General features: G+C 37.2%; 2 protein-coding genes across 4 annotated transcripts in view; both read left to right on the top strand.

The window, feature by feature from the left end:
• LOC121411679 (amidophosphoribosyltransferase-like) overlaps positions 1–6,474 on the top strand; it is a 30,256-nt gene extending 23,782 nt beyond the window's left edge. For both annotated transcript variants that reach the window (XM_041604512.1, XM_041604504.1), the window contains exon 8: positions 569–6,474. In XM_041604512.1, coding sequence (XP_041460446.1) covers positions 569–835 — 267 coding nt within the window. In that variant the 3' untranslated portion in view covers positions 836–6,474. The remainder of the gene's footprint in view (positions 1–568) is intronic.
• A 7,635-nt stretch (positions 6,475–14,109) lies between these two features.
• Positions 14,110–23,476, top strand: part of LOC121411643 (copper-transporting ATPase 1-like) — a 36,182-nt gene continuing 26,815 nt past the window's right edge. For both annotated transcript variants that reach the window (XM_041604462.1, XM_041604471.1), the window contains exon 1: positions 14,110–14,265. The gene's annotated coding sequence lies outside the window, so the exon portion shown is untranslated. The remainder of the gene's footprint in view (positions 14,266–23,476) is intronic.

Genomic DNA, 23,476 nt, shown 5'->3' with positions numbered 1-23,476 from the left:
TGGGTCATGAAGTGAAAGTTGGCAGGGGGGGGGTCTAATGAACATAGAATTGATAGAACTCTATTGCAAATGAAGACAGATACATTCCTTCTGTATCTATTGTTTGTGTTGAATTGATTATTCTTTGTTCTATTGCAATTCTTTCATCTATGCATTGTTGATGTCTCTCACATAAAAATATATACGTATGCTGCTCACCATGTCATTATATTTTTATTTTCTCTAAACTACCATGTATTTTCCTTTAGGAAGAATAATTCAGACTTTAAACCTACATTGTAAAAATGATATTCCCTTTTGAAAATATTGTATAAATCCACATTAATGAACTGTACTGCATTCCTAGATACAAATTCACAGGTTTCACGTTCTACAGTATCTCTCTGTCTCTCTCAATCAGTAGTTCCCTCAAGGTTTTCTATCATCTTGTTCTCTGTATCAGGTGTTTTTTATTTTCTAATTCTATATCCTCTGATTAACCTCCTGTAGAAAATCTTAAACTCATACATACAGAAAATCTCAATAGGGAATTTTGATAGGTAAAGGTATTTTTAAATCATTTCCCCAGGTTCACATACGAGTGGCATCCCCACCAGTCTCCAATCCTTGCTATATGGGCATCAACATCCCAACTAGGGAGGAACTCGTTGCAAACCGAATCCCTGTCGATCGACTTGCTAGTTACTTCAATGCTGACAGCATCGCATACCTGTCCATAGAGGGCCTTCGAATGGCTGTCACGGAAGGCATGCAGATTGAGGAGAGCAGAAAACAGAAGCGTCTACACTGTACTGCTTGCTTAAGTGGTGAGTACCCTGTCAAACTGGAATGGTGATAACATCATGATAGCGTTGGATTGGCTATCATAAAAATAAACCTTGGATTGAACTGCAGAGTGTAGACAACAGTGTTTTTCTGACATCATCCTTGTGAACATTGCATTTAAACTGTTGTAATCAGAAGGTTCCAATACTTAGCACATTAGACGTCATATTCTTCAAGGTATTAATGGATATTGTGCTGTTCTTTAATCTGTGAGAGCTGTGTGCTGAGTTAGCAAGTAACTCCAAATAGCTCTATGCACGTAAACTTAATGTTAATGCAGTATTGATGTTGGCCAAAGACTGAAGTTTCACCAGTATGTGACATGAACCTTTTTTATGTCACAATACAAGTAATTATCTTGTGAATGTACTCTATTAAATGAAATGATTATTCCAACATTGCTACACAGGGAATAATTTTAATGTACAAATTTGAATAGCATTTTTGGTCATGAGAGAAAAACTCTCAACTAAGTAATGTACAGTCCTACATGTATGTAAAAATGTGCTATACAAAAGACTTTATGCTTAGCAGTCTTTCAAAAATGTGGAGCGAATTGCAATGCGATACCAGGAAAATTATTCCCTGCTACAGAAATTAGGACATAACATTTTATTTTGATTCAAATTGATATTTGTTAGTTGCCCTCATGTATAATTATGATGATATCTGGGGAGCGTTTCATGGAAGGACTTGTCAGACGTTTTATCCGACAAGTCCTGTTTTATCCGACAGTTGCTATAGTAACAGTGCTTCTCAACCAATCAGAATCCAGGAAAGTTGTCAGATATGACAACTTGTGGGACGAAAATATTGATGAAACTCCCCCCAGTATTCAAAATCTGTGTCTTAGTACTACAGTACAAGCAGCAAATTGAGTCCTGGCACAATGGTGTCTTGTTTTTAACCATGACTAGGATAAAAAAAAAGATGATCACTCTTTGATATGCTTCTAGCTTCAAGTTATCCCAAAACTTGTTTTTTATGAGAATCACTCCTCTTACATCCCCTCGGCACACTGTTGCTATATGTATCTAAGAAAAAACACAGCGGTCAATACTATTAGGAAATATTGATATTTATTCTGCGCTGAAATACAAAAAAAAATACTGTTTACGAAATCATAAATGTTCACTGTATTGTGTATGAAATTGTATTATAAGAGCTATTTTGAAAATGCTTGTATCAGAATATGATATGCTGTGAAGTCGTACTTGCAGTGTTTTTGTGCTGGAAAATGTGTGTGTGCTGCTGCTGCAACATTCCAGTTGGGGACTCCACCACAGGTTTAGATTTTTTTTCTTGAGGGTTCACAAGAGTTTTCATGATTGTCATTCATTTTTTCCCCTTTGCACTGATGCAGATGAGTGGATGTTACTTCATTTTCAGTTGATTTAGCTTGGTTATGAGATATTTCAAAAACAAATATAATTGGATATTCGCATGTGAATGTACCATATTAATCTTAACTGTTATTTGACATGACGGAGATGTTCCCAGGAGAAGCATTTTGATATATTGAATAAGTATGTGAAATAGAACAGAATACCTGATACATGTTGATAATGTTACCTATGGTAGTTATGACTTGTAACATCAAGCCTCAGCCAGTCAAGAAAAATGCTATTGTTTGTCCTTGCTAGAAATGTCCCTTTACTTGAACATAATGAATAGTCATATTTTGTCGAAATTTTTCCAATGTGTTGTGACAATATTACAAATTGAAGCATATATTTTTGTTGCAATTATGTATACTAGCCACTGTGTTTTTTTTTTAATTGAGGTGTATATATTTACTTGTCCTAAGAAAAATATGTAAAACATTTGTACATCTATGGATGAATGAAACTATGAAAGCCTGTGTCATTTTCAAGAGAATATTTGTATTCATGTATTTTGTAGCAGCAGCAGCTGTGTAGAATGTAATTTGTTTATAAGATTAAGAATTGTATTTTTAAATATAATGTGTAATACTGAATGAAATAGGTTTCATGCCAAAATACAGGTGTACATGTAGTTCAGAAGCTGATACATGTACATATTTGTGTATATGCTGAAAATCAGGAACATGCCCCCATTATTTTTAAGAGATTTACAATAAAAGTATTGACACAGCACATGTATACAATGATTAACCAGTGTTCACCAGTCAGTGTTTCCACTCTGAAAGAAATTCCCTGAATTCCTGGTAATCCGGATCATTGTCGGGTAATTTTCGAGTAATGAAAAAAAATCTAGGTAATTTCGGGTACTGTAACTAAAAAAATAACAATTAAACAACAATTAAATGTTGCAACTTTTAATATTCATGTGAATTGTTTACCTCGATATGTAATGTAGCTCATGTTCGCATTTCATTTTTTGTTCCTATTATTAAAGAGGACGTGAACAAAGAAATTTGAATTCCCTGATTTTGGACACTTGTACCAGATTTAGGCTCAGTGTAATTAAAAAAATAATCAAACTTGAAAATTCAGGAAATGTCTAAATTTTGGGAAATTTGGGATTTAGTTTGGGGAATTTTCTTTTTGATTGGTGGAAACACTGTCACTAGTGTTCATATTTGTATTATTGTTAAAAAAAATTGAGAATGTTGCCACCAAGATCGCACAAAATTTGATAATCTTTTGTTTTCCAGACAGTTATATTTGGTTTTTATTGTACATGGATATTCGATAGTGTTCTTTTGATATTGTGGAGACCACAATACCACTTAAAGCATCTTTTTTGTGTGCAGATATTTTATATGCCGATGTATTATTTGAATGTTAAATTTTTGCAGTACTAGCACTTTCATAAGCCTTTTCAACCAAGTATAATATTTTTTGTTGTAAGAAATAAAATTCTATAGGACTTCATAAAGCAAGGATAGATTCAACCACCCTCATTATTCTCTTATAATAACTTGTGAAATATTATTAGGTATATTCAAACTATACATATGAAATAGAATTGTCTACAAGAGGTTTGAAAACATGAAATAAGGAAAACACACATGGTTATTTATTGAAATGGAAGAGATGGCCATTTTAGCAAAATATGAAATTATCATGTTCATAGAATGTTACAACTTATATTCGTCATACAGTATGAACTTTGCAGCTGATTGGCTATCCTTTTACTTTATGATCATTTGCATTGAGCAGCTAAAATTTATGAACAGTATGTTTAGCTAAAGTTAAAAGTATTCATTTATAGGAATACAGTATTGTACTATTAAGTAGAATATAATTCAATTAAAAAAAAACACAGAGACACAAACTTGATTAAGGCATAGTTAATGCCTTACAGGAAAAGAGAGGGAAACTTCATGGAAATACATGTAGAATTAGTTTTGAGGAAAAATAATGGTACATAATGAAATAACTAAATGATTTAGGTTGTGGCCAAGACTGCCCTGTAAATGCCCATGATTACTGCTCGGAATGCTAATTTTCATTTCTTGTTGAAATGTCCATAAGTTTGAGCTTGCGATTCGCGCTCGCAACATCTCACAATTAGGCACCATGATTAATCACAAAGAGAGTTTTACAACTTCAGATTTGATTTTTTTTCCAAACAAAAATAAAAAAATTAGGCCTAAATATATATCTTATTATAATCTAATATCACTTCAAAGGGGCTTTGCTCCACTTAATTACTACAAAAACACACATGAATTTGCGAATATGATAATCTTATGGGCATTTTCATGGTAACTGACGTTACACGGCACAATTTTATACACTTTTTATTGTGTGTATGATTATCTCTAAGACAACAAATGATTGGAGTTTGCTTAAAAGCAAACATCATATTTACCCCATTTTTCATGAAGTAATCAAATAGGACCTGTTTCATAAATCTCAACATTTTTTTTGCAATATCTGTCATAAGCTACTGAAATCATACCATCTGATTGGCTGAGGTTGAACATTTGTTGATATGACAGCTGGTTTTTCTAAAGCTAGTTGATATCGAACAATATCTTGGAATCACGAATGAATTGATATCTCAGTCTTGAGTTCCACTGTAGAAATGTCTTGTTTGCTTTCATCATTATTTTGTCCTTACTTGCCTTGTGTTTGAGTTTCAGCTTTTGCACATTTTTTCTGTTTGTGTCATGATTTATTAGTTCCAAGCCCAGCAAAAAAAGGCAGTAGTTTTTATTATTTATCTATATATTGTATGCATTTAAATTAATATTTTGCTATCCTTTGTTTCAAGTCAGTTATTGCACAAATTCCCTTTCTTACAACTTTAATTAACTTGTAGCACTCTTCATCATGAATTAGTGTGAATACTGCTATGAATATTATAATGAATATGAAATTGATACACAGATAGAGCTGGGTGACCTTGAAATTCTTCCAGTATTTTATATCATTGATAAAATGTATGTGTGATATATCAAAAATTATGTTGTGATGAGAGTATGGAATGATTATATTTGGGTTTGGAATGTGGTTGTAAAATTTGTAAAAAAATATATTAATTTCTCTGTAGCTTCATGTGTGAATTAAAATGGTATGGCTTACATTTTGAAAGGAATGTTTAATCTTGCAGTTTCAGTCAGACATATTAGAAGTATGGAAAATGGAAATGATTTACACTTGCAAATGCAGAAAGATCTTTCATGTTTTAGTAAAGAGGCTGGCTGGAGGAGGGGGTCCCATTGAGCTTTGAAGATCATTTTAATACCCAGTAACCTTTAAAATATTGGGTCTGTACTTTTCTACTTAACATAATCATAGAGATATGGATTGGAAGAGGGTTGTATCTAATATAAATGAAATAATAATAGAGACAATAGGTCGAATCTCACTCTCTGCAATTCATATTGTCTAAATTTTGCATTTCAATTATTCAACTGATTTGTGATAAATCATTTAGCAGGAAGCCTATGAATGTTATTTATGCAAGGGTTGTTGCTGTAGATTATACAAATTACATTTTTGCACATTTCACATTTTATTTATAATTATCTTTTTTTTTACTGTTATGCAATGAGGTTTATATTCACTAACTCGTTTTAGAGTTATTGATGCGCATATAGATTCCAAGTTTGTTGTGGGTATGTTTCGTTAGTGTATTGATAAATGTGAGAAAATAATTGCATCCATTTCCAGTTGTCTACACCTTTGCACAAAATTATAAGGAAAATGGTATTTTTACTGTCTTCAAATCAACATTCTTCTTATCAGCTACGTTCGTTGTTAAGCCCCTTCTTACATTCTGACAGGTGGTGCATGATTGTGTAAACCCTGTCATATGTTTTATACCACTCTTTTATAGTACCTCTCTTACACAATTAAATAGTGACTACCACCCCCCCCCCCCCCCCGTTGAAAGCTCAAGTAAATCTTGAAATATTATCACAACTACATTGAGGACCACCCAGGGTAAATAATTTAATTATCTGTTTTCTCCATAACAGATATCATCCTCGTGCAGGTTAAGTTTTTGGATATTGAATGAATATTCTCTTTCTAAAATGATATGCTGCAATTCGGATCACTATTTGTGTCTATCCATACCTTACATTTAAACATGTTACCAGATTTGTCCTATGTTTTACAGCTTTTTTTCTCTCATATTTTCTTTCAGTTTCACCAACTTGGAGATATGTGGTTGTAAATTAATAAATGATTGAATTCTCTTTTTGCAATAAATATCATGCTTTTCTTTTTATTATTCATGTGGTTTCTATGTTATTGCCAAATTAATTTTTATGAAAGACAATCATTGTGGATTATCAAAGGCAATAACATAGTTTTCGAAGCGAAGCATAGCATCACGACCTTAATTTGTATAATTATGAGAAAGGGAGATCATCCTATTTATCCCGGGGGGGGGGGGGCCACTTCCATTCACGAGTGGATGGGGTCTCGAAAAGCACCCTTAACACGTAATTTCCATATTCTGAAAATGCTCCCCTTAATACCCCCATCTCACTAGATGGCGATTCCGCTGCGATCGTCAAAAATCGACAAAGCGTGGTATATCGTAGCTTGAACGTGGCTTGATCTTTTCAATCTTCTCCGTCGTACCTTGATCTTTTCTGAAGCGGCAAGGATCGCCACCATCTTCCTGGTCGCCACAAAATTTTGAACATGTTCAAAACTTACGTAGCGAGATCGCGGAGGTGCTAAAGCGCATCATAATCGAGTCAAGAGCGTATTACAAACGACATATTCGTAGCTGTAACGAAGCTCCAACGCACAAAGCGTAGTAGAAGCGCATTAAAAGCGGCACCGATCGCCCGTGTTTTTCAGGCCCGTTCCCAAGACAATTCTGCTACGCTGCTTCCGTTTACGAGGCGACTGCCTTGCGCTCGACACGCTTCACACCGTTTCCACCACGACGCTTTCCCTTTGGGTGGCATGTGGCACACGTTCTCAGCCCGCTGCAGGCATTCGCGTTGAGCTTTTGCTGCGCCGCTGATGACTGGCCAGCGATTGAGCAGCGACCGTCTGCGCTGCTATGAAACAACGTGCCGATGGTAGCGGATTATCACATTTTCAACAGATTACGAGGCGACACCACGACGTTTTCAAATATACTTCCCAGAAAAAGGACCAAAAAGGGAAGCTGCCCAATCTGTTATGCCGGCGGTCCAAGAGGAAGCGAACAAGAGGTTATGGTGGTGGTAGAGGAGGAGGAGGAGGAGGTATAGACCAATTTCACAACGTGAGAGGGCAGCAGACTGGTCGCCATGCTGCGGTGGGCGAATAAACTTTTATAGTACACAAGTCAATAGGGTATTTGGTACATTCGTTCGATTTTTTTTAATTTTGGACCAATTGAGCAGATTTCTTGTAAGATTCACAATGAGCATTAATCGGAGAAGTTCAGGTCGCAGCTGTGCTGTGTTCAATTGCCACAACAATTGGAGAAAGCTTCAGGATTGGAAGCAAAGTGAATGTGAAATTCACTCGCCTGGACTCATGAAGCCTGTTTGTGTGTGAAGCCGTACTCCCTGCATAGGTTTCCAGGCCGTGATGAAGGAATGCGTCGCCAGTGGCATAACAACTTTTTATGAAACAGGGCCCTGGCCCTCTCTTCCCCTTCCTCCTTTCTCCTTCCTCTCTGTTTTATTCTCTTGCCTTGCCCCCTCCTTTTGGATACTTATAGGCCTGCATAAAATGTGGTGGTGGTGGTGGTTTTTTTTGTGGGGGGGGGGGAGGGAGGGGGATTTATTTGATCATGCTTAGATGGAAATATCAGTCCCTCTCTCTCTCTCTCTCTCCATCTAACACTATCCCCCTCTCTCTCTCCCTCTCACTATCTCATCTTCTCTCTCATCCTCTCTCTCACTCTATGTCTCGTTCACTCTCCCGCTACTCTAACACAATTTACTAGCAACAAGAAGTGAGCTCCCTGATGAAAACCAACAGCGATTCTTGGTCATCATCAACTCACTTTTACTGACAAAACTAAGGGGAAAAAGTAGCCAAAGTGCAAAAATTCATCATACCTTCATCGGTCAGATATGGCCATTGTCTTACATCGTCTACCCATGTGTCCATGCTTTATTTTATTGATTTATGATGAAGTTAATGACACAATATCAGAGCTTATCTGTAATCTTTCATTGAATTTGTACACAGAGCCAATCGCGGTCAGCGCACTTGCCCACCGCAGCAATGGCGTCGCCGATAGAGGGCCAAATACATAAACCGGCCGTGAAATTGGTCTATAGTAGGAGGATGAAAATCTAACTGCTGAGCCAGCTTGAAAGAGAGAGAAAAAAGACGCTCGCATGTCTTGATGACGAAATGGGTTACCTCCGCAAAAATATATAAATTGAATATGTTTTAAAAATAGAATGAATTCTAACTACAGTGACAGTAAACAATATTAAAATTTTAATGATTCGATCACTGATGTATTGATTGGGAAAGCACACTTTATGGGGATTCTGGCATTGTGCCCCCCCCCCCTTATGAGTGCTCTCACATCAGTAGACTACTTCTTGAAAGCAAATTTGAAAGGAATTTACCTAACAATTTTGAGTGACAAACTTTTGTGGAAAAAAAATAAACAAAATATAAAACATTTTTATGCTCTTTTATGAAATTCTGGATGCATCCCTCATATTAACTATTAGGCTCATCGACATCTTTTGAGTGAAATTTTAATATATATTGTATATTATGACTTAAGTGACAGCCAGGATCGGACCCAGTATCTTTTTGGCCTCCTCCTACTGTCCTCGTATTCAACTTCTAATTGAAGTTGTTGTATAATGCTAAGATGTATAAGTCCAACCAAATTCTGGACATCCATCTTGGTCGGAGGTTGGCAATCGACTGAAAAATGTCTCATGTGCCGCGATCAATATGCCGATTGCTTGAAATCGTTTCAAGAGCCCATCATGAACGTAACACAATCGTTCCATTCGTAGCACCACCGTACCGAGGTCCTAATTAGCGTATGGGCCTCGTTGTACGGTCGCTTTGATCGCAGAAGCAGCGCATCACATCTGCCTCAAATCGTGGCAAGAGAGTGGCAGCGTCGTACTACCAGCGTTTTGCCATCGCCTTCAGCGCAGGTCCGTCGCAGTGAAGTTGTAGGGCAATCGCCTCGCCATGGTCGCCATCCTAGTGAGATGGGGGCCTTAAACCCTACCCTTAACAAGTTTTGGAAACAAAACGATACTCTTGGCAAGTATTCCCTGAATTGAACCCCTAAACAAGTACAGCAATATTTCAATTGTTATGTTACGGACGTCGGCCGTCGATGTAGTTTTGACTTTTGGGGCAAAAAGTACATCCTTTATATAACATTTAAATATTAATTTCTTATACCTTCGCCAATTCGACCCTAAACACGTAGCTTTCCTAGCGAAAATAGGTACCCTTTTTTCATTATTTAGTGTTTTTGACACCCTTATTACGTTACGTACGTAACGTGCCCTATCTTGAAAAAGACATCCTTTTTATGTGTTTTTTTTGTCGCGCATGGTATCCACTCGTCAATCATGCAAGTGGCCCCCCGGGTCCGGGAGCCAGCGCACATTGTGCCAGGAGTGAGCAAAAGTGCGCCAAAACTGGTTTTAGAACATGGAATGATTTTTTAATGTTCTAAGCAAACATAAGGTCCTCTCAAACATCGCCAGAAATTTATTAGTTGCCCAGTTTTGTTCAATATTACCGAAAATTTAATCTTTAGGGATACAACATGTGTAAATGACAATTTTTAGTTATTTTATCATTTTAACAAAACGGCTTGTTTAAACTATTTCCATTTAAAGGTGCATTTTACTCAGTTATTTTTTAAAGTGATCATATATAAAGTTTGAAGTTGAAAGAAATTTCCCTTCAGGGGAGTGTTTCATGAAATGACTTGATCCGACAAGTCATGTTTTATCCGACAATTGCCATAGAAACAGTGCTTCTAAACCAATCAGAAACGAGGAAATTTGTCAGGGGCCCGTTGCAGAAAGAGTTGCAATCAAACGCAACTCTAAAAATCACGCGCAACTTGATTTTCAACCAATTAACAGCGCGCATTTTTTACTTGCAATTGATTTTTTGACTTGCGTTTAAACGCAACTCTTTCTGCAACGGGCCCCAGATCTGACAACTTGTCGGATGAAAGTTGATGAAACGCTCTCCTGGGGCCCCGTCTTACAAAGAGTTGCGATTGATCCAATTAATCGCAACTATGGAAAGCCATCAAAGTTAACGTATAAAATGCATACATATTTGTTTAAAAAATTCTAGATATTAATGTATATCCTTAAATTCATTGATTTCTTGACAGTTTGGTGTGTTCTCCTTTGTATACAAAGGCCCTTTGACAATTTCCTGTATAAAAAAATTATGACACTGATGGATTTCCATAGAGTTACGATTGATTGGATCAATCGTAACTCTTTGTAAGACGGGGCCCAGAAGTAACAATGGACGAAACCACTCGATAACGCGGGGTTTCAGCAAAACTTTTTTTTCATGAGCAATTTTCATATAATTTGCTGCCGATCGCTGCGCTCAAAATACAATGGCGTTCTTCGTGAAAGTTCCTGCTGTACAATGATACAAAATACAAAATTTAGCTGCATATGCTTGCATATTATCATTCCTTCCACATATTCGCCGTATTTATCACATATCATCATCCAAGTTTGTGTTTTATGCGCATTTTGAACATTGCGCTGGCATTACGCGCATGCTATTGGGCTGTCTTCATGTATATCTTTGAAGCATTCTTTATACGGCCTAATCGACGATTTGTCCCTTGTCCCCGCCCTGTCGGTCATGAGGGAAGAGGGTAAGGGGGGGGGGGGAATCGGCTTCCAAATGCTTAGATGGAGACAGTGAAGAAGAAGAAGAAAAAAAAGGAAAAGAAAAAGAAGAATGGGAGGATTCTAGGACACTTACGTACCATCCATCCCCCACCACCCCCCCCCCCCGATATCCAAGCGCGAGCGTAGTCTGCAGGCACAGACCCTCATTGGAACTTTGATCAACAAGTGTGCCTCCGCGCGAAGACTAGCACTTGCTAAGCGAGAGAGCCTTCAGTACACAAGGCATGAGTAGGCTGCACATTCAGACCCTTGTTTCGAGTGAAGGGTTTGCCCAGCAGACTAGCGCGAGCGGTGGGGGCGCGGTCCCCCCCTCCCCCAAAAAAAATCCCCTTACGAGAAAAGGGGGGAAGAGGAGGCGAAGGAAAAAGGGGACGAAATGTAGCTTTACATTTTTCTTTTAATTCTTTTTTCTAACAAAACAACTTGTGCACTCTCACTCTAGATATGTAAATTGTGCTTCCGCGCTTCGCGCGATTAAAAGACAACAGTGCAGTTCTCCTGTGTTTCCCTCACCCTTTCTCTAGTTCCACCTCGGCTATAATAGGACTAGTGTGTTTCTTGCAAGTTGAACTTCAAATGTAAACATTAGGGCATCCATTTTTCATTCTCATCTCACCTTTGATCAAAGAGCAATTGAGTTTTCATTGAACAAAACTCGACCATATTTAACTGTTTAAAGGGATGGTCCGCGAAAATATTTATATCTTAATACATAGAGTAGAATTCACCGAGCAAAATGCCAAAAATCTCATCAAAATCGGATAACAAATGATAAAGTTATTGAAGTTTAAAGTTTAGCAATATTTTGTAAAGAAAAACAGTCGTCATGAATATTCATTAGGTGGGTTGATGATGTCACATCTCCACTTTCCGTTTTCTTATGTTATTACATAAAATAATAATGTTTTCATTATTTCATACTTGTGTGAATAATATGTCTCCCTTATAATGAAATAAGTTGCAGCAATATATATCTAATGCACTAAATCAGTTTTCAGTCGAATTTTTCTAGTTCTTGGAGGAAAATTTTTGAATAAACCTAATTTCGTATTATGAAATACAAAATAGCAAGTGGAGATGTGACATAATCAGCCCACCAGATGAATATTCATGACGACTTTTTTCACAAAATATTGCTAAACTTTAAAATTCAATAACTTGGTTATTTGTTATCCGATTTTTATGAAATTTTCGGCATTTTGCTCAGTGAATTTTACTATATTTACCAACTTTCAGCCCGGACCATCCCTTTAAATCCCTATTTGCTCTTTTTATATATTTCTTGTGCATATCCTTAAGTTTACTGATGATACACCCTTTCTGTTTCTTCCTATAAAAATTTGCCAGCTTGTTTGCATTGGATACTAACTGTTATCCGTTTACGTCACAACAAATCCATGATAACCACCCGGGATAACCACCATTTTGATAGTCCTATTTAAGAGAATATTAAAAATGGTATTTGCACGCAGTTATATACCCCTGTAGATTATAGCCCGTGATGTGATAATTACACTCCACTTGTAAGAGGCTTTGGGGCAACATTCTTTCTTCCATCTCCTGAAAATTTGCTTGCTCGCTATGCTCATTCGCCACATTATCAAATGATCACACTTTATGAAAGACAGTTTTGGTCATCATGTCTTCAAACTTCTGAAAATTTGTTCGCTCGCTCGCTCGCATTGGATATTAACTGTAGCTTATAGTAGTACAATAGGTGCTAATAGGTGTGGGGGTGTCCCCCAAATTTTTAATTCAGTTTCAGGTCAATATATTGCTTTCACCCCCCCCCCCCCACTGCTCGATCGGACCGGATTTACGCCAGTGCCTTGTTCTCCTCTGTTCTGCGAGGTAAAGATAAGCTGTCGCTAAATTGTTTAAAATCAAATCTGTTCTTTCCAAAAGAAGCATTTATGGCTTGGAGAATACCCCTTTCCCGGGATCCTTTTCTTTTCCAACAAAAAAATATATATATAGAACGCTTTAGCTTCCGTGTTTCGCGCGGGATAATTATTACATGTATTTTAATTTCCTCAATTTTAACCCTTTTTTGTGCATTCACAATCACTTTCGAAAACAAGGTTCAAAATCACAAAGTCTACTGAATTGGAGCTTTATTACATAGAAATTAAAGAAATTTAAATTATCTTTTGAATGATGTAAAATATGCATTGTGTTTAAATTGGGAGTTTTTAATTCAGTTTCAGGTCAATAAATTGGTTGAGAGAAATTAATGGCAAAACTCAGATTTCCAAACTTTTTTGCTCGTTTTTTCAATTCAGACCTGCCGACACTTTTTAATCTTGCTCTTTTCATGATGGCATGATCATAACAAGAGTTAATGATCAAACACGTACAGATTTCCAAACTTTTTTTGAGGGGTTTATATCCCTCGCATATTATCCGGGCATATTATATACCTTTTTATATCTGTTCATTGATTTTTACTGTTTAAAAAATATAATAATAATTTTAGCTTGTACTTTTGTTGCATTTTATTCTAATGCAAATAATAATGTTTTATCTCAACTGATATAATTTGATATAAGGTCAAATCCCGGGTCAAATCAAGAAGGTTTTTCCTCAGTTCAACTAGTAAAATTAGCAAGAATGTGTTTAAAGGGTGTAGAAAATAATGAGAGTTCGATATTTTTGTCTGGCTCGTGATAGGGGGGCTGGCGGGGGGGGGGGGCCCATTGAATTGGAACGTGGAACCCCACGTCATGACCGGGTGTTGCAAGAAACTTGCGATCAATTGCAAGTCTATTTTTGGTCCCTAAATCAATCATATGTCTTGCAGTTAATTGCAAATTAGTGATTGATTGCTAATCTGCTCGTTGAATGATTTGCTGTACAGCGAACGTTGATCTTTCAGTTGCAAAATTGCAACAGAATATAATTATTGTGCATGAACGATCGCAATATCCGCGCACGGTCGGTCGGCACGCATGTACTACGCGCGCGCGCACGTCACGGCCAAGCTCATCACATATCATCCATCAAATGCTCCGTCGAAATGCGATTTCATCTTCGAAGTTCTGTGCATTAAATATTGTGACCTTACATTTCGACAATTTGGAACAGGACCGACTCGGCCAACAACTCTCATATGATACAGATTTAGATCCACATAATCTTTCCTGAAAATCGTGAGTATAAAATATTACCAGTTTAAAATTAATTTGAGCATAGCACCACCGGTAAGACTAAGTTATGGTGCGGATATTACGCCGCAAGGCACGGGGACCTGTCGCGTGAGAATGGAGGTGACTGATATCCTACCTCGGGCGAAGTAGCCTGGAGGTGTCTGGGGAGTAAAAAAACATTTACTTCGGGCATAATTGTACTTGATGCCCCCAGGGGACATCAACGTTTTTACCTTGTGGTATAGTGAATGATTGTATTACCGACCGGTCTTGTAAGTTGTATTACCGAACGCGTCAGAAAATAAATAATCAGTAGAGGCGCTGGTCAGAAAATTGGGATCGTCCCAGTTTACAGGGACTGTCTCAGTTTATAAGGATTTCTTCACACAAGAAATCTAGGAATGTTCATTCACCTGTCAAGTGCCGACACCAATCAAGTGTGCTAGTCAATGTAAACATATCAGGTTTCATAACAAGATTATTGGAAGACGGTAAGTCATGAAAAATAGACGGTGAACTGGGGGGAATTGAGGTCACTGAATCTATTTTTAGCACTCTCAATTTCCGTAATTGCTGTCTTTGTCCCGTAGGGGGGAAGTGAAAAAAAAACGTCCCCATAAACAAGGACAGTCTCAATTTATCAAGACATGATTTGTCTTGGTTTATGAGGATATCCTTGTTTTCTGGGACAATCCCAATTTTTGGACCAGCGCCTCTACTGATAATACGCTCAATTCTTTGCAACATCTTTCGAAAGGGAACTTGAATAGAAAGAATAGATGATGAAAAATGGTCAAAAATACATTTTCAAAGTCTTAATATTCTAAAAATAATAAAATATGGTCAAAATAGCTCATCAGTGATTTTGTTGTTTTCTCAACTTTTCCCATAGAAAAGAAAACATATGTTCGGTAATACGATACCTTTTAAGTGACCAAAATATTTCACATGCGGAGAGGGGTCCAATTGGAAGCTAATATCGTCAAAAGGAAAAACGATTTCGTCAAATTTTTTACATATTTATATTTTGTAGGTAATTGTGTATTTATGGTTAAAGTTTGGTGAATTTTATGAGAATAATGTTTTTGATATGATTGAATTCATGAAAATTGTTCGGTAATACGATCCACTACCAAACTCCTTGATTTCTCGATGATTCTTCGATTCCGAAATGTAAACATTTCTTTTCTCTCGCTTAAAAAAATAGAAAGTAGTTCCGGTTTGCGCTAGCGCAAATGTGCAAACAGGTGCATAGATGAGCGCGCATCCTTGCCTCCTCATCAATAAGTACTGATATTCTACCTCGGGCGAAGTAGCCTGGAGGTGTCTGGGGTAGTGTTGTTATCTAGAAAAAAAATCCCGGTCCGAAACCGTCCCGGCAACTTCAAAATTTCCTTATCGGGATCCCGGCTCGTCCCGCACCATGAAACATGGTGCGCATTCGTCTAGTTGTTATTTGCAAACCTTTTCGCAAAAAAATACCCCAACAAATACAATCATCACAAAATTAATGTCGACTTTTTTTAAATGACTAAATTTGCAAATACTCATAGATCATCATCGTCAATTGTTAGTAAATTATTTCATGATAAATTCACTAGTCCATACATATCGTAGCAGATTCAACTCGAAAGTATGGGGTAAATGAATGACTCGGTAAAACGAACTGAGGCGAAAGAGGTCTGCACATGAGACTATACAGTAGACGATTGTTGTCTGCGTAGATCTCTCGGAGCCGTGTGCAAAGCTAGATTGCGTGCATGCTCATGCGATCGACGAGTACAGATAGCTATGTAATTGCGTAATATTTCGAGGTGCATGTGCACACAGCCAGTTGAAACTAAATTGTTCTCTCGTATTTCGTAAGTACAATTACTAATTAGGGAAATATTACAACATGAATTTGGCCATTATTGATTTTATTTTCCTGCCGGGATACGGTCTAAGTTGATTGATCCCGGAACCGTCTCGGAGCCTCAGACCGCCGGGAATTCATCCCGATCCCGGACCGACTGACAACACTAGTCTGGGGAGTAAAAAACATTTACTCCGTGGGCTTACTCCTCAGTGACGCCTGGAATTGGATCCCATAAGACTCCGTGTAGGAATGAGATTCCCACGATCCAAGTCAGGCTAAATCAACACTTATCCGTTAGGTTTGGAGCCCAATTCACGTAAATCAAAATGGGCCCAAACCATATTAACTCCCCGTTAGTAATAAATTTAATTATGTTTATTAAATAAATAGTACTAAATTTGAAAAAAAACATAAGAGCACGAGCGTAACTTACCCAGTCTGTTTACGTCGCCATTTTAGAATCTTTTGTTATCGATACCAGTTTTGGATGTAAAAAGTCAGTGAGCTGCGAGGTGAAAAAATTTCGCGCAGCAGATATATCGCGAAAATTGTTGAGGGGGGGGGCCATTATGGCTCCCCCCGGGAGAATTAGGGTTAAGGGATACAAAATAATTCTTGCTCACGCCAGCCAGTGCATCACTAACATACATGTAGAGAAAACCCCTGTACAGTATAGTCTCTAGTCTTACACCCGGCTCTATAATATAGGCAGCACGCCTAGGGTTTATGCCTTTAGTCTATACCATTTTGTTTGATTCATACCAGGGATTCCTATGATTTATTTTTAATTATCAATTTAAAAAAAAAGAAGATACATAGAGGTTTACTTTAATGTATGTATTTTTCAATACATTAACTGGTATGGATTCCATTTTTCAAGTTTTGATGAAATTGGTAAAATGAATTTTAAGTGATGCATCAGTCAGTCAAGGCAAGCAACATTTTTCACTTGCATTCATTGAAAGGCTAAAAGATGGCTATTCAAAGTGGCTAAGAGAGGTGTCATTGAGAGTAAGTTATGCTGGCATTACTAGCTTACCGTAAGTAATGGTGTATTAACCGCACCCCCAACTTTGGACTAAAAACAAAAAATTCTTCTCACATTTACATGCATATTTGAGGTACGAAGAAACAAAATCTAAGTTTTTAGGATTTCAAAGAATCCAAAGAGATTACCGGTATGCGGAAATCTGCTGTTCTTGATCAATTTATCTACAAATGTTACAAAGAAAGAACGGTCCCGACAATATTGGCAACTTACACACTCACTCACCTCACAGTCACAGTGTACACACACATAGCACTGCCATTACATTGCAAACTACGATACAGTACCAGTCATGCCGTACATCTTATCAAATTATGATCTATTAACACTTTTTTTTCTTCATGCAATGTTTTTTTTTCCTGGACTGCTCTTTGTGGTAGAGTCCATGTTTCAATTATGACAAGTTTACTTTTATACTATAAGCCTGCTACAAAAATCGTCTGACCCCCCCCCAAAAAAAAATAATAATAATAAATACATAAAGAAAAAAATAATACATTAATGAATAAATGAATTAAATATGAAATAAAAAAAGACAGAAAATGTTGATAACATTGACAGGAAAAAAATGTTACGCCATCCCTCTTGTTTATTTTGATCTGTGAAGTGATCGTAAGAAAGTAGCTGAGAATATTTGTGTGATTTGTGATGGGTGTTGTATCCGTTTTGTGCATGTGCGGTCATGAATAAAATAAAACTATTGGATTGATTGTAATTTAAATTTATGATGGTCTCGTGGCGTGATAAGATGTTGATCAACTAAAATTTGGCATGAAATTGACAAAAAAAGAGGGGAAGATCGAGACTCGGAGAAGAGGAGGAAGTTGATTGTTCGTGGTAAGAGAGGGGTGGTGACGGGGAGAGAATGGGCCGATGGGAAAGAGAGAGTGAAGAATTAAGGGGCTGGGGAGAAAAAGAAAAACAAAATCAAGAAAAAATGAGTGAGAAAGAGGCAGCCGGGGGATAAGAAGCTTAGGGGGGGAGGGGTTTACTTTTAGACAACGTGGAGATTCACAAGAGGGGGGTCAACACAATGGACATTTACATGTATAAGAAAAGTTATTTACGAGACGTCAAAATTTGAGGTCAACAAACTTTGAACCTTCGACGAACACGTGTTGATGTGAGTGGTAAACAAAAGGGGCGAATCTGAATGTGAATGAGTGGGGCCAGATCGGTGAAGGGAAAATCACGCATATATATCCTTGACAGTTTTAGCAGGGAATTTTGGTGCTTGGAAGTTAGGGCATGTACACACGTTTAGCAAAGTAAGTAGCAGTGAGTTTGTGCGGTGTAGCATTTGGCAACTTGACTTATTGATTTCGTACCATGTGCTTGCTGAGATAATTTTGCACACATGCACAGGTAATTCACAGCTCTCGTTGGGGAGAGAGCATGATCGTATAACTTTTGGTAAAGAAAGAGAAAGTTTTTGTCAATGAGAATGGACCATGCTGAGCATTCCTCAGCTGACCACAAGCATCCCCTCTTTATCCGAGGCCATATCAGGGCTAAACAAACATTGGACACTGCACAATAAATTGGGAATTTACTCGGTATTAGTCGGTATACCGGTATTGAAGCTATTAGTAATACCGGTATTGAAAATATCAATACCGAAAAAGCTTACTCATAGCATGAATTTTGGATACGGGATTACAGAAAGGTTCAAGAAACATTTGAAGAAATGGAATTTTTTCCAGTTGTTTTTTACGGCTTCATGCCGTCTCTCTCGTGCGCAGTTTACATGGTATCTTATGAAAAGCAAACAGGAAGGAAAAAAAAAGCTGGCGCGAAACGGGACTTTGAATAGCGCCAGCTTAAGTCGCACTATGACCACATTACCACGCAATCTCTAAGCTCACTCAACTCTCGCTCAGCAGTGACAAAATATTACCGAGTATGCTTTGCGTCTCTTTTAAATTAGCTACTTTGAATCGAGAATAAAGTCAAAATTAGTGTCATGAAGGTGGGTGCGTTTGTTATGGACAACATTTAATTAATATTGTAATAATCGCTTCCCATTACCCGCGGCTCATACCCCTCTAAACGACATTGCCTGGGCGGCTACGCCCGGCCACTCGATGTGTTGTGAACTGGCAGACATCGTACATGTACGGGAGGGGTTACGGCGGGCTGGCTCAGACCGTCACCGTGTATAAACCGCACCCCCGACTTTTGCTTCTATCCCGCCGAGAAAAAGGTGCGGTTAATACACCGTTACTTACGGTTGTTGCAATATTTTTTTTTTAAATGCCGGGAATTTATACCTGTTGTATGTAACATAAATTTAACATCAGTAATCAGTATGGTATCAAATTAATCAATTTCGATATATAATATGTTTACACCACTTAGTGTATTGAATTAGGGGCTTTTCCCCTTTTAACGCCACTTAGGGTGGCTTTTCTCATGGGTTACGCCATTTAGGGTTGCAAATTTAGTTTTACGCCGTTCAGGGTGCATTTCTGAGGTTGTCGGACACGGGTGGGTAGCAGTCCATGTGGAGAGTGACCCCCCCCCCCCCCCGGGGTACATCTCTGAAAAAGGTTACAATCTTTAAAAGATAGAGTTTCGCGAGATCTGGCTTTGGGGTTTTATTTTCTCATATCATCGCTATCGATGAAACATCAATTTTCTATCTTTTTGAGCATGAATAATTTCTAGTTCGGAGAGGTACATGTATTTTGATGCTAAAAATATGAAATGGGTGAGCAAAATTGGGTTTTTTTAAAATGATTTTTTGCTTGCATAATTCATGAATATTATAAATTTTTGTTCGGCCTTTCTTTCTCAGGCGGTGTTTTCTTGACGCCGATTTATGAATTAAGGAAGGTTTTTAATTTTTTGGGCGATGGTCATTTTCCGACTTCACAAGTGTGTCACATCTTGCCTTCAAAACTTAAAGGGGAATCCAAAGAGGAAAACAATAAATCAGACAAGCTGGTAGGTGAAAGTTTGAACAATATCAGACAAACAAAAGTGATGATTTTTTTAAAGTTGTAAAGATTAGAAGAAATCATGTAACTTTTGAACACTTTACTAACATGAATATCAGTATGTGGGACTAGTGTGAATCTTTGGAAGAGTTTTTAAAGGTGAAGAAATAAAATATCATCATTGGTTTTAACATATTTTGTCAATATCATACAAATAATTAACATACACGAAAATCAAGTAAAAAAATTATTTGTCCGGGGGTCAAATTCAAGGTCAAAGTAAAGGTCAAGGGTCATTACCTTATAAATCGCTCTAAGACATTATTTGATGCATGTTTTGGATTCCTCTCTGAATTTCCTATTAAATGGTACCAGTTTTGTGAAAATTGGTCAACATGTTATGACGCAATGGCCATTGAAAGTTGAAGGTCACGCCCATTTTTGTCAAAACAAGGAGAAAAGGGCGGGCCGTAGCGCGAGAACCGACGGACCGATTTGAATAATTTTTTTGTTTTGTGCGTGAGCCATGGTGAATTTCATGTGTACCAATTTACAACGAATTCTGAGACGGTCGGGTGCAACCACTGGGTGAATCCAGATGGAATGACCCGTATGGAAAATTGCTAAAATGTCATTTTTTTTGAAAGTTTTACTTCAAGGCTCAAACTGTAATTTTCTTTCATGAGGACATAAAAAATATGCTACCAGGGTCATATTTACATTACTGCCCCAGGGGAAAGGGTATTTAGGCGAAAAACCACAAATCCCTGATAATTAAGTACATGGCCTATGATTTTGGTGTCCTTGCCCCTTGTCATAATTTTCTTACTCAGTTGCCAATTTGAAATCTACATAGTATTAGAGATCTCGATTTTAAAACGGCCATAACTTTCTTATTGCTTATCCGATTTCCTTCAAACTTTCACAATTTTTTTTATTTATTTTCTTCTTTCCAACACAACATTTTATGACCAAGGCTGGATTCCCCTTTAAAAGAAAGGCAATGTCGGTCTAATGAGTTAAAATTTTCCTGAGTTTGGGCGAGGATGAACTGAAATCAATTTTGTCAGGGGTTTTAAAAAAGGCATACGCCAAAATGGCAGATTTAATGAGAAAATATCGATCATCAGACTTCTTGCTGATCAGCAGCCTCTTACATGTATCCTTTTCATTGTCTTTGTCATAATTTAAAAATTATTCTGTCCAAATTCATTTATACAAAACTATTGATTTACTTGAATTATGATCATTTTTTGTCTCACCTGCATAGCAGAGTGAGACTACTGTATAGGCACCGCTTTTCCGATGGCGCCGGCAGCATCAACACCAAATCTTAACCTGAAGTTAAGTTTTTGAAATGACAGCATAACTTAGAAAGTAAATGGACCTAGTTCATGAAACTTGGCCATAAGTTTAATCAAGTATTACTTATCATCCTGCCTGAGTTTCAGGTCACTTGACCAAGGTCAAAGGTCGTTTAGGGTCAATTAACTTTGGCCAAATTGGGGGTATCTGTTGAATTACCATCATAACTTTGAAATATTATAGGACTAGTCCATAAGACTTGGACATAAGTATAATCAAGTATCACTGAACATCCTGTGCGCATTTCAGGTCACATGACCAAGATCAAAGGTCAAAGAACTTTGGCTATAATGGGGGTATCTGTTGAATTACCATCATAACTTTGAAAGATTATGGATCTGATTCATGAAACTTGGACATAAGAGTAATCAAGTATCACTGAACATCCTGTGCAAGTTTCAGGTCAAAGGTCATGTAAGGTCAATGAAGTTTGGCTAAGTTGGGGTTTTGTTAAATTACCATCATAACTTTGAATGTTTATTGGTCTAGTTCATAAAACGTGGACATTAGAGTAATCAAGTATCACTGAATATCCTGTGCAAATTTCAGGTCACATGACCAAGGTCAAAGGTCAATTAGCTTTGGCCATGTGGGGGGGGATATCTGTTGAATTACTATCATAACTTTGAATGTTTATGGATCTGATTCTTGAAACTTGGACAATAAGAGTAATCCAGTATCTTTGAAAAGTTTGTCCGAGTTTCAGGTCACATGACAAAAGTCAAAGGTCATTTAAGGTCATTGAACTTTGGCCATTTTGGAGGTAATTATTAGATTGCTGTTCAAAGTTTATAGATATACATATAGTGTATGAAATGTGGATATGGGTAATCAAGTTTCACTGACAAGTCTTAGGTCACATGATCAAGGTCAAATATCAATGAACGTACATGTACTATTGTATCATTATATGAATGGTGATTTTTGTGAATAATTTAGTAGTTTTCAAAGTCAGCATTGCTGCTATATTGAATCGCATGATGCAGGTGAGACCACCAGAGGCATTCCACTTGTTTGAATATATGATATCTTTAAATACTGTTAGTTGGAGAGCTTGTAGTTTATGAAAACCATTTCATTTTGTGCTGCAAAGGTTATGGTGCCTTTGAAAAACATGAATCCTTTCCTGCATTAAATATTGCCCTGTCATTGTCATTCACACAATTTGACTTGTTCAAGGAATCAATGTCCCCTTAACAAAAAGATTCATGTCTTTTAGAGGCACCACAATCTCTATTGCACATAATTAAATGATTTTTAAAATGATTTACATGCTCTCCCCATTAACAATTAAAATCTCCTAGCTTGGGATGACAAAAATGTTTTTTCTGACTTACATATGTATGAAGGAATATTCAATGCTAAAAGATAACCTATTTAAATGAAAACACAAAACAATTCTGGTCAGTGCAGGGAAAACATGAGGGTGACGGGCGATTTTGCTCTCATGACAGCCAAAATAGCCCTAAAATGTGCAAAATACATGTATAATGCTTTGGGCGACCATCTTTTATCAAGTTGCCGCAATATTTGCCCTATCAATATGCAAGAAAATTAAGACAAACAATGTTCTACATACATCAGAATAATGAGATATGCTTTCAGAGCATAATTACTCGTTGGGAAAAAGAACCCCTTGAAATTATAAAAAAAATACCCCCAAAATTCAGCCATCGCCCCATTATGGCAAAAATAGCCCCTAATAATGAAAATTTATTCCTTCTCTGGCTCAAGTAAATCAATACATGTACATGTAGCTTTATAAATAATTTGACAGCATAATTAAAAGATCATGGCAATGATGTTGAAAATGTTAAGAGGAGGCCCGAGAAGAGGCTCATTTTTTGAACCCCTGACAAAAATGTTTCATGTTCGCTCGAGCATGAACGAAATTTGTTTTTCTAATGGCATTTGAACTTAGATAAAACTTAAGAGCATCTATTAACATAAAAGATAAACATACCATTTCAAACAAAATACACACTGTAGTGTTCACTAGTAAAA

Source organism: Lytechinus variegatus, chromosome 1, assembly GCF_018143015.1.
Source record: "Lytechinus variegatus isolate NC3 chromosome 1, Lvar_3.0, whole genome shotgun sequence".
Lineage (NCBI taxonomy): Eukaryota > Metazoa > Echinodermata > Echinoidea > Temnopleuroida > Toxopneustidae > Lytechinus > Lytechinus variegatus.
The sequence above is the reverse complement of the archived record's forward strand: the minus strand, read 5'-3'. Positions and strand labels throughout refer to the sequence as shown.